At 39.3% G+C, this 12,566-nt stretch overlaps 1 protein-coding gene across 2 annotated transcripts in view; it reads left to right on the top strand.

Annotated features, from left to right (window-relative positions):
* Positions 1–12,566, top strand: part of AP2B1 (adaptor related protein complex 2 subunit beta 1) — a 67,296-nt gene that overhangs the window by 30,676 nt on the left and 24,054 nt on the right. Inside the window, exons 8-15 of one of the 2 annotated variants that reach the window (XM_072136386.1) lie at positions 315–435; positions 1,394–1,489; positions 1,622–1,737; positions 2,589–2,754; positions 5,585–5,683; positions 9,865–10,124; positions 10,776–10,968; positions 11,451–11,471. In XM_072136386.1, the coding sequence (XP_071992487.1) occupies positions 315–435; positions 1,394–1,489; positions 1,622–1,737; positions 2,589–2,754; positions 5,585–5,683; positions 9,865–10,124; positions 10,776–10,968; positions 11,451–11,471 (1,072 nt within the window). The remainder of the gene's footprint in view (positions 1–314; positions 436–1,393; positions 1,490–1,621; positions 1,738–2,588; positions 2,755–5,584; positions 5,684–9,864; positions 10,125–10,775; positions 10,969–11,450; positions 11,472–12,566) is intronic. The other variant, XM_072136387.1, reaches the window with a different exon arrangement.

Raw genomic sequence — 12,566 nt, 5'->3', positions numbered from 1 at the left:
CATTTAAGGTGAAAATTTATACTTGTCAGTTGACCCCCTATAGAAGCTGAAATTATCAGCAGGGATTCCACTGTTGGAAATAATCCATACCTAGTAGAATCCAGTTTTACATCTAGTTTGCTTTTCCAGGAGAAGTAGAAGTTCAATGTAGAAGTATGACAACATACAACACAGAATTTTATGGAAGTAAAAGTATTTAAAAGACAAACAAGAAAATACAGCTCATAAGGACCCGTTTAATGAAGGGCCACTCTTAAATAAGGTTTACAGTAAAATGTTTAATAATAATTTACCACTTTGTGTTTCTATATCAGACCAGAGATCCTAAAACAAGAAATTAAGGTGTTTTTTGTAAAATACAATGATCCAATTTATGTGAAGCTAGAGAAGTTGGATATTATGATACGACTGGCATCTCAGGCCAACATTGCTCAGGTAAGTGTATCTTCACTTGCTTTTCTTCGCTAAAATGTGTCCTCTTTACGTTATCTATATAAAAGCCAATTATAGTCAAGCTGCCAGGTTACACGAAAATATCATAGCATGCTTTATTTCACTTTCTTTCTATCCCTGTACAAGTGCCAGACTTACTAATGGGTTTTTAGTATGACACAGCCGCCTTAATTTATATGGAACCACATTGCTAACTATACCTATAAATGTTTATTTTATGATTTCTGTTGGCACTACCCAATGGTCCAGTCTTGTGGCTTTACAGGAAAGCAAAGTTTTGACCAGTTGCTAGACTTGACTAGTAGCAAGTAATTTCTAAATTCGCTTGTAGAGTACAGTGAACGTCGGTGAGCGTATAAATGAAATTAGCAAGACTTGATAATGCCTTCATAGAGAGGGCTAAGCTTTGCCCTGTGGTGGATCAAATAAGAAAAATGTTGTTGGAGTGCTGTTTCTACTTGGAGTGTACAGGCGGTCCCCTACTTAAGGACACCCGACTTACAGACAACTCATAGTTACAGACAGACCCCTCTGACCTCTGATGAAGCTCTCTGGATGCTTTACTATAGTCCCAGACTGCAATGATCAGCTGTAAGGTGTCTGTAATGAAGCTTTATGGATAATCCTTGGTCCCATTACAGCAAAAAATGTTTAAACTCCAATTGTCACTGGGGCCAAATTTTTTTTGGTCTGGATCTACAATTATAAAATATACAGTTTCGACTTGCATACAAATTCAACTTAAGAATAAACCTCCGGACCCTATCTTGTACGTAACCCGGGGACCGCCTGTATTAAAATTACCAAGTGCAATCAGTCAATTTTCATATGACCGTACCCAGTCACTGCTGAATATGTGTGGTAGTGTTGACCCATAATATGATAATTTTGTGCTTGGTCAGAAAATTACCCCTGTAGTTTCTGTTTTCCTTTTCTTCAGGTGTTAGCTGAACTGAAAGAATATGCCACCGAAGTAGATGTTGATTTTGTTAGGAAAGCAGTTCGCGCCATAGGAAGATGTGCCATAAAAGTTGAGGTATGTTTTTATTTTATTGTGATTTAATTTTGATCCTTTGATTACTTTCTATCATTCTATTAAATAGAACAGGATTTTGTAGGCAGTTACATTCTTGAATATAATTGTGTGACCTTATTTTTAATTTCTCAGCAATCTGCAGAACGTTGTGTGAGTACCCTTCTGGACCTCATTCAGACAAAAGTCAACTATGTGGTTCAAGAAGCCATTGTCGTCATCAGAGATATCTTCCGCAAGTATCCAAACAAGTATGTTTGTTGCCTCGGTGAACTTTAAAAATGGATGACTAAGCTAAAGGGGTTTGCCCATGAAAGAAAGTTCTATCCCCTAGTGATGTTTACACAGTAAAGATTATTTTTAACCCCCTTATTTTACAATTTGAATAAGTTTTATTGCTGTTTTAGCTCCTATGACTCTGTGGTCATTGTAAAATTTCAGAGTGTGGACGAGGACTCTCTAAGGAGACACTTCATGATATCGCTGTGCTATGGGATGGTGTGTACTAATAATGTGCTTAGATCATCAGGGCACAGGGTTTATCTACACTTTTATTTAGCTTCTGAACACTACTAGTAATCTGACACATAGAAAATGAGAGATGAGAAAGATGAGAGATGATGAGATGGATATAACACAAAATGACACTCTCAGCGCTGCTATATCTCAGCTGTAACGCCCACTGTCAGTCTGCTATAAAGATCTTATCTTTAGTTTGTAGAGTAAGTGTTTGCACATTACTTGCTGGCAGGAAGTGTCTGTAAGTGCCAGTTTCTGAGCTTGTCTTGTAATGCAGGGGGAGGGCTGGAGGCAGAGACCACTGCAATGTGCAAAAAAGCTATTCATGAGAAGAATCTGACCTGCCTAACCATAGTCATAAGATTTATGGTCTGATCTTGGGGCAACCAAAATTGTATACACCAGGACTGATGGACACATTGGAATTATATTTGTGAAATGCCATATTTTTGTTAATAACAATGAATTAGAAAATGTGTTGTTTTGTTATCCTGAGTATATTTAACAATCTTGTTTTCAGGGGAATACCCCTTTAAGCTAGTTTATGAAGATGTAGTCACATATTTCCCTTTATTCTTCACAGGTATGAGAGTATCATTGCCACTTTATGTGAGAATTTGGATTCTCTAGATGAGCCTGACGCCCGGGCAGCCATGATTTGGATTGTAGGAGAGTATGCAGAGCGCATTGATAATGCTGATGAGTTACTGGAGAGCTTTTTGGAAGGATTTCATGATGAAAGCACACAGGTATCAAGTCTATTTATGTAGCACCAAGCTCTATATTAAAAAAAATAATTTATGTACTGGATGAGGTAAAAAAAAAAAAACAGGCATACTCTCATACGATGGAGAAAATAACATTTCAGTACTTTATCAAGACTGCATTAATATCAAACAGTAGTTTTCTTACGATATACCCCAATCGGACATCTTGTCGCTCCCTAAGATGACCGGATCAGCCTTTTGCACATTGTCAGACTGCCTGTTGATCTCTATGTTGCTGACAGAGAGTTCTGAGCGGAGCAGTCCAACCACGCGTGACCGTATGCTCTAGTCATCTCGGGCAGTGACTGGGGGTCCAACTGGGGTACATCAAAGCCCCTTTCTCGTAATCTGTAGGGGTCCTATCTGAGACACCCACTGTTCAGCAACTAACTTGTTTTGTGTGAAAATCCCTTTAAGGATCCATGAAGAGTAGGCTATGCCTAAAATACTCTAAGAGTTTCAACCAGATCACTAGCAAGAGACGAGCTGTCTAGTTCAACCTCTTAACTGCTGCGATCAAGCATGCATTCATTGTGTGACCCTGGTTAAGCAGATATTATGTTAATACACCCATACTGTAAAGGATCTATTAAAAAAACATTTTTTTAAAAACTATTTTTTATTGCGTCACAAAAAGTTTTAATAAACAGCAATCTTAAAATGATATGTACCCCAGAATAGCACCAGTTAGGGTTGTACTGATACCCTAAATCTGGGGTGCATCCTATAGTAAGAAGCGTCCTATAGCCCGAAAAATACGGGTAGCTGTATCAATAATATGTTTTTTAAAAAGGATAATATAGTGATATAGAGAGAGTGCTCTGAGAAGATCCATCTCTATATACCAGTGCATTGAGCTTTATGAGCTTTACTTTAGAGCTTTACTCTATGGAAGCACTAGTGAGATAAAATCATCCCATAGACAACCAGTGAGTCCATAGTCTAGTGTATAAAGGTGCTGTATCTCTATGGCAGGCAGAGAGTGGAAGATGTGAGTTCAAATCCCAGGCAAAATATTATTTAATTAAATAACATGAACTTATTTAGAGACAATGGGAAGGGGAAGCACTGGGAGATGTAGAAACTCCATATATGGCCAATTCTCATGATACTGGGTGACGTGGTTCCTGCTCCACCGCTAGCCCGACACAGTTATTCAAAGGATTCCCTGAACAATGTTTTCCTGAATTCCCTGCAGACAGCTAATAGGAATCTGTAGAACAGCACAAGTCATTCAGTACCGCAAATGACAGCAAGCCAATATTGAACAGTTCTAAGTTTGAAAGTATTGAACAAGTTCTAATACAACAGGTTTTGATACAACGTGCAACCATAGTACCAGTTAAACTGTTATCTTAACCTTCAATATACAAACCCTAATAATTTTATTGATTAAAGGGCACCTACCACCACAAATCTACCTATAAAGGTAGATCGGGTGGTATGTGAATCAATGGGACGTGAGGATAGCCCTTTTAAGGGCTAATCCTCACGTCGCCGCACTTTTTTGTAAACTTTTATTACCCTAATATGTTAATTTTGTTATGCGGCTACTTGGGCGTAGAGTAGCCGCATCTGAGGTTACACGAGGCGGCTACTCCACGCCCCGGTAGCCACTTTACCCCTCCTACTCACCATGTTCGGCGCGCAGCTGCTCGTAGCTGCGCGCCCTCGTCCGCCGATCCTGCCGTCTGCGCAGAACAGCAGGCCCGCGCCTGTGCAGCCCCGGCTTCGGAACACTGACCGCGCAGGCGCGGGCCTGCTGTTCTGCGCATGCGCAGACGGCAGGATCGGCGGACGAGGGCGCGCAGCTACGAGCAGCTGCGCGCCGAACATGGTGAGTAGGAGGGGTAAAGTGGCTACCGGGGCGTGGAGTAGCCGCCTCGTGTAATCTCAGATGCGGCTACTCCACGCCCAAGTAGCCGCATAACAAAATTAACATATTAGGGTAATAAAAGTTTACAAAAAAGTGCAGGGACGTGAGGATTAGCCCTTAAAAGGGCTATCCTCACGTCCCATTGATTCACCTACCACCCGATCTACCTTTATAGGTAGATTTGTGGTGGTAGGTTTCCTTTAATAACTGTTTTGATTGGGAATGCAAAAATTTATAGTGCTCAGAATATGGCATATGAGTTTTTCCCAAAGGGATGTGTGTGTTGTTTTTTTTAACTACAGTAGTAAAGCAAAAGAAAACCTGTGCATGTTAGGTGTCGCCTTAATTTAACCAACAGAACAATTTGGTATGTTTTTATACTGTGTGGTGAACTGCATAAAAGTTTTAATTAAAAGACAATTGGTGAAATAGCTGTATTCTATTCCCCATTCAGAAAATGATTTATTCATTGTAAGCATTATACTAATTACCTTACAATTTAACTAATTGGAAAAAACAACTCTTATCACAAAAACAAGCCCTTATATGGACTTGTGAGACCAAAAGGTATTTCATTTTGAGGCTGGGCATGGAAAAATGTAAAATGTACAGTTTCCTGAAGACCATTTTGGGCCGCGTCCTTGAAGTGGACCTGTCAGAGCGATTTGGGACACTAAACCACCCACAGGTCCTTATGCATGCAGTTCTTTACAATGCAATTATGGTGGAGATTAATTCATTTTTGTATGTAGTATATTCAGGTGTACCTGTTGTTTTTCTCTTTACTTTGCCCTGACTCTGGTACTGGTAGAACACCACTAAATTATTCTTCTTCTTAACTAGTGTCTTTGTTTGCCTATTACTTAGCCACAATGCAGTGGAAGTTATTGAAATATTGGGGTTTTTTTTAATTTATTTTTCATTTCTTCCCATCAGGTCCAACTGACTCTTTTGACTGCCATTGTTAAACTATTTTTGAAGAAGCCATCTGAGACCCAAGAGCTGGTACAGCAAGTCCTGAGCCTTGCTACACAGGTACGACTTCACTATTGTTAAATACCTTTATGAGTATATTTTCCAGGTCATGAAAAAAGTCCTTTCAAATTTTTATTCATTCTGCGGTGTGAAAAATGTTCTACTGCAGAAATCCATATCCTCTGGTATTTTAACCCTTTACTTTAAAATTTTACTCGGTTTTATTTCTGTTATTACTCCTTAGGCCAGTCATTGTAAAATCCCAGGGTGTGGGCGGAACCCTGCAGGTGTTACAGGGTCGTGTCTAAGGGAAACTAAAATTGTTGCCCTACACCAGGACTGATAGACAGGTTGGACTTGTATCTGTATTTTTGTTAATAACAGTGAATTAGAGAATGTGTGTGTTATTTTGTTATCCTGAGTACATATAAGAAACTTGTCTTCGTGGGAAGACTCCTTTAATAGTTTTGACTAATAGGCATCTTGCATACTCATTTGAGGAGCACTATTGTTCAGAATTGCAAGGGTTAAGTGAGCCAGCCATCAGTAAGGTAAATAGAAAATTACCATACATATATGAAGAGAAATTTATTATTAAAGTGTAACCGTCATTCTGAGCAAAAAAAACTAAAAAACATAATTCTGCTCCAGGTGTCCCTGGAATCATTCCTCAAAGTATTTTGCCTCTCGGTCCTCATTTAGTACCTCTTTTAGCCCATAGCAACCATTATTTCCAGCTCTCAAAAAAACTACAATCAGCAAGATGGAGTGGCGGGGCCTGCCTCCTGTCTCTTCATCACAAGCACCTGCTGCTGACCAATGACACCATAGCTATCTATCTAATATCTATATTTCATATCTAATATCTTTCCATCTCCTATCTATGTATATCATATCTATCTGTCTATATATCCCATATCTATGTATGTATCTACATATCTATCTATGTATAATCTATCTATCTATCTACCTATCTAAGTAAAACTTCAGCACAGCACATGAGGGGACAGCTTGAAGACTTGGAGAGTGTCTCCTGCCACTTCCTGCTGTGGAGTGTGAGGTGATGGGGGGAGGGAGGTTGTGATCAATGTGCAGTTTGTGTCTGTGTGGATTATTTGTTTATATACAAGTGCAGGGAAAGCTGAGTGAGAGATGAGTGTAGGTGTTTTGTTTCTACATAAGTTAGGGCTTCTCTCTGCACATGACTGACTTCTGGAGCAGTGAGACATGAGGTAAATCAGCTGTGAGTAGGGAGAGGACAGGTGGGCATGTCTCTCCCTCCTTAATCAGCTCCTCAGTGAAGACGGAATGTGCCTAGCAACAGCCATATGAGAGATCACTGACATCTAGGGGAAGTCTGAAGAATACAAGAGGAAGGAGCAAGATTTGGGTAACTTATCCAATTGCAAAAGGGCTTAAAATTACCTGCCCTACAACATATCAAAAGTTTTTTGAAATGACGGTTATACTTTAAGGATTCAGCAAATAAATACTAAAGTACAAATACAAATTAATCCAATTTTTCAAGATACTTTCTGTATGTTTTTTTTTTTGTGGGTTTATAGATATCAACAACTTTTTTGGTCCAATGGATGCTTTTTCTCACCACTCAACATCAGGGAGCCACACAGTGCCACCCAAGAAATTAATAACACCACAGTGCAGTACTAAATATAACTCTAGAAACCAGACAGATAATGCCTTTAGATGATAACTCGTACAGACCCAGACTAGGCAATAAATGCTTCTTTGCTCTTTGTGATGTTCTTAAAGTCCTAAAACCGGCACATATTACTAGCATCAGTATCTCGAGCACACCTGCGCTGAAAACAAGAGAGAAACAAAGATGATTGAGTAAAGCTGAAAGGCTCTGGGCGCCACTTTGCTCTGGGCGCCACTTTGCTCTGGGCGCCACTTTGCTCTGGGCGCCACTTTGCTCGGGGCGCCACTTTGCTCGGGGCGCCACTTTGCTCTGGAACCTGTTGCCCGTGCATACTATGGGAATCTGGATCCGGAGTAGAATGGCTCTGGCAGCATCAAAACAAAGTTAAAGGGAACCTGTCAGGCACATCTAGTCCCCATGCCAAAGGTCCTTCCACATTTACTGTAGTGAGTTCTTCATGATTATTGAAATAAGTCGTCGGCTCCTGAAAATTATACCACCTCTCTGCTTTCTAATCCTGTGAATTAAGTCAGACGGGTGTTCTGGCTGCAACGCACACTTATCCTCCTCTGTCCTCTTGTAAACATGCCCCCCTCCTGCTAAGCTGCTGCACAGAAAGGGGTGTGAATGATATATGCAGGAAGCGTGTCTACCGGAGAATAGAGAATGGAGGGGTTGTTGCAGCCTAACTCGGCTTAGTTCAGCTTAGTTCAGCTCATGGACTCGGCTGACTCAATTCACAGGATTACAATGCAGAGTGGAAGGGGGGGGAATCATTTTATAATTCACCAAAGTGGCTGACAGGTTCCCTGTACGTGTACACTATCCTTTTTTTCTTGCTTTGTATAATGAGGGGCAAACAGTCTGACACTTTCCAAGTTAACCTGACCACCCAGAAAACAGATGTTTAACTCAAAGGCCAATGTTTTATTCGACTGAATGTCTGGGCAACCACTTTAATACACAGTGATAAAATAGCCATGATATGCTTTACCTGCAAAACATATAAAGGCAGTTGAACTAGCTTGATCTCATTTCATTGTACTCTGATTTGCTCCATGTGGATCATATACTCTTACTTTGAAAGCAGTGAGGAGCGTGGGCTGAGTGGCACTGCCTCTTTTAGAACTACTTGTGCCCAGCTGTTTTGTACTTGCAGCCCCCTGCTGCAGCTAATAAGTGGTTCCTGTAATCTGCATATCACCATTTAAGATCTGTCATCAATGAGAATCACACAGATTTTGACCTTTAAAGAGACCAATACTGGGTATGTGCTGTTGTTTGGGTTAAAACAAAACTGTTTAGGGGAGAATAGACTGATATGTCCCTCGCTGCTGAATGTACAATGCCTATTTTTAAAGCATTGTGTTTTTTTTCAATATTCTTTTTATGGCGGTTTTTCCAGTTGGAAATTGGTTGGGCCCCCTGGAGAATGAACCAGAATCTGTTCAACACCTCCAAACCCAATCTGATTACACAGTATAGAAAGAAAATTAATTCTATGTTTGTCACCTATCTGTCACAGATTGCTTTTACATATTTGTAGGGGGCATGACAAGAGGCACGGAAGACTTAAACATTCTTTTAGTTGTGTGGGCATAACCAATTTCTTTTGTTAACTAAAATGATATACTTAAAGGTAGTTCCTAGGGTCATCTCAAATTATTTATTGTAAAAAAAGACAAATTGGTACTTTTTGTGAAGTTCATTGGTAAAAATTTGGAAATATAACTTGACATTCGGACCTAGGTTCTTGTAACATCTATAATTGTATTCCTGACATATTGTTACTTCTGCCTTTAAATTCGAGAAAAAATTTTGAATTATGGCAAGATTTTTGTATAGGTTCACCTTCTGTCAGGTCCCTTTTTAATTTAAAGGGTGCTGCTCCATTTGTGAAAACTGTTTGATTAAAAGGTAACATTTGAATTTAGGGGAGTGATCCCTACATGATCCCTCAGTTGTATGGTCATAATCCCTTAAACAGCTAATGTGTGTCCCAAGATACGTCTGTGTCCTGATATTTGGTTTATTTCAAGATAATATTGTTCGTGTATTGTATCACAATGTGCTATGCTATGTGACCCTGCAGTAACTGTGTTACAGCCTTTCAAGGGGTCTATAAGAATATCAGGGTATTGTTTAAAAAAAATTGTTTCACCAAATTCAAGCTAGCCTAATGGTGGACACATCTGTAGGTGATGCCCACCTACTTCTGATCCAACCTGTTACCTGTCTGACCTTTGAGGGGCCAGACTCTTGTTGAGCTTACCTATATAGAAGTATTATATACCTATAAGAATTTATCTGTGTACTTTCATCATACACTCTTTCTTGTAGCTAAGACCTGAACAAATTAGGATATGCACATTCATCATCTTGAGAAGATGACTGGTAATGAGACTAAATGTACCTGATGAATTTATGCCGTATAAATTGGTCTGCCCTTTACAGTGACAACTTGTGGTATTTCATCTCATTTTAAGGCATTAAAATGTGATTAACAGTGTTGATTATGTAACCATATTTTTAAAGACGCCTTTTTTTAAAAAAAAAAAACTCTTCCTCTATTTTGTAGGATTCTGATAACCCTGACCTGCGTGACAGAGGATACATTTACTGGCGCTTGCTATCTACTGACCCTGTCACTGCCAAGGAGGTGGTGCTTTCAGAAAAGCCTTTGATCTCTGAGGAAACAGACTTGATCGAGCCCACTTTGTTGGATGAGTTGATATGCCACATTGGTTCTCTAGCTTCAGTTTATCACAAACCACCTAATGCTTTTGTTGAAGGCAGCCATGGAGTTCATCGTAAACACCTTCCCATACAGCATGGAAGGTATGGATTGTGATCTATAAGAAACAGTGTACGCCTTCTCACACGTTTTCAGGACAATAACTTTTTCTGATCCATTTACAGTGTGATTTTAAATGAGTAGGCACATTGTACAGGCAGTCCCCAGGTTACATAAGATAGGTTCCGTAAGTTTATTCTTATTGAATTTGTATGTAAGTCGGAACTGTATATTTTATCATTGTAACCCCAGCCAAAAATTTTTTGGATTGTCATAAGAACCAGGATTAACAATCAAGCTTAATTACAGACACCTGTGATAACTGTTTTAGTGTCTTATTGTTGCCTAAGACTGAAGTACAGTAAATTACTAACATCCAGAGGTCCGTTTGTAACTAGGGGTCGTCTGTAAGTCCGGTGTTCTTAAGTAGGGGACCGCCTGTACTTCTATTCTGTGTCTGCCTAGAATGCACAAACCTTTATTTAATTGGCCTAGTACAATAAACTAGTTTCACATGACTTGTGTAAGATAGGGATATAATCTAATCCAAAAACTTCAATGGCTTTTAATAATTTAATAATGCAAGTATCTTCCTTTATCAGCAGCCACTGGCCACCATAAATGCAGAAAATAAGAATTGAAATGGAAATATATCAGTATATCTAAAAATTGGTTCTCTTCATTTATATTTTTAGCATTGATATTGGAGACAGCCCAGTAGGACCTGCTCCCACAGTCTCCCTTGAACAGCCTCAGGTCATTCCCTCACAAGGAGACCTCCTTGGTGACCTTTTGAATTTAGACCTTGGACCACCAGGAAATGTCCCACAAGTATCCACAATGCAGATGGGAGCTGTCGATCTGCTTGGGGGAGGTCTTGACAGTCTAGTAAGTAATCTAATGCTTTTTTTTTCTCCAAAAGATGAAAGAAGTCTGTTACATAAATATATTGTGCACTTTTAATTTAAAGTTAATCATGGGGGTAACCTGCCCAGTATGTCCAGCTGTCACCATTAGACATCCATGAATGTATGCTACCTGTGCTTTATGTTGTCTTTAGAAATGGATATAAAATTGAATTGCATATAAAACATTTTTTTATTTTTTTCATTTGGAATAGATGTAGTTAAGATACAAATTTGGTAGTCATAAGACCCCCCCCCCCTACCTCGTCTGGCTTATGTGTTCCTCCCTAGAAATTAGAAGCAATACCTGAAGAGGGGATAGTAGCTCCACTTTTGAGCTAGTAATTGTCCGGGGCTATAGATTGGTTGTTGTGGGCTCTGATTGTTCTTTTCTGCAGCTCGGCTGTCTCTCCGCTGACGGTAACCTTTTTGCTTCTTTCCTCTGTGTCCCGCCTACCCTTGCAGATGGGAGAGGATACACAATGGGTAATTGGTTCTCACTCAGTAGTACACTGATAAACTGGCATTATCGTTCTCCCCTCCTTTCCATTGGTGGTCATTGCAGGCCCTTGTTCCTTCTCATCCGACAGCTCACATGCATGGTCATAAGCATTTGACTGTGAACATCCAGTTTATCAGCCTGACTACACACAATCTTTTCCTGTCTTTGCACTAAGTGAGATACCATACACAACCTTCAAAATGTAGATGTAGAAACACCCTCATATCCAAGTGTCTGTCTTGTGTGGCTTAACATTCTCACCATTATTACTGCTTTGCTACTCCATACAATAAAGGAATTCATGACACGGTGGTGTGAAGCAGTTTCAGTCTTATATGGCTTTGATCATAAATGTTTGTTTCTTTTGGAGATCATAAGGAACCAATTAACTAAATGAGATTTGATTTGGGCACTTAGAACCTGGTTTGTTCAGATAATGAATATTCAAGTAAGTGCAGGATGAGCAGAATACGCAACTAAAATAATCAGGAATTTACTTGTTTACTTTCACTGGTTTTCATTTTATATTTTTAACATATGGAGACCAGAAAAATTGTCCCATACTGTTATACTGTAAATTGTCCCATACTGTGGCTGTACAGTTCTCCCTTCATTTTTTTAGTGGCCTTGCTGAGTTTTTGCAGTGTAGCTAACATTTGCTAAATTGAGCAGTATCTGCCAAAGCCTTAGATCATGATTTCCCCACCTGTAACACAATTTTTTCTTTTCAAGATTTTTCCGCAGTATGTAGATACAGACTTATATAGATTTATTAATAATATAACAGAAGTTGACTCACATTATTGTGACCATTGGGCACAGGCATTTAAAGCCAATGAACAAATTTATTTATTATTTATTAACAAATGCATGTGGGTTTATAAGGTTGGATATCAGAAGGTTGTTCAGAAGTTAAGAAGATATTGACAATGGAATGCTCACTAAATCTTTTTAGAAGGATTTTCAAAACTGTGGGATATGTGAACTATTTACTGGCTTTGTGGCTAAAGTGTACTGTGAGTGAATGAATTGAACCATTTCAACTATCTAACACAGAAACTGTAGTCGTATGACATGCC

Source organism: Engystomops pustulosus, chromosome 2, assembly GCF_040894005.1.
Source record: "Engystomops pustulosus chromosome 2, aEngPut4.maternal, whole genome shotgun sequence".
Lineage (NCBI taxonomy): Eukaryota > Metazoa > Chordata > Amphibia > Anura > Leptodactylidae > Engystomops > Engystomops pustulosus.
Note: the sequence above shows the minus strand (reverse complement) of the source record. Positions and strands in the feature narration are given on the sequence as shown.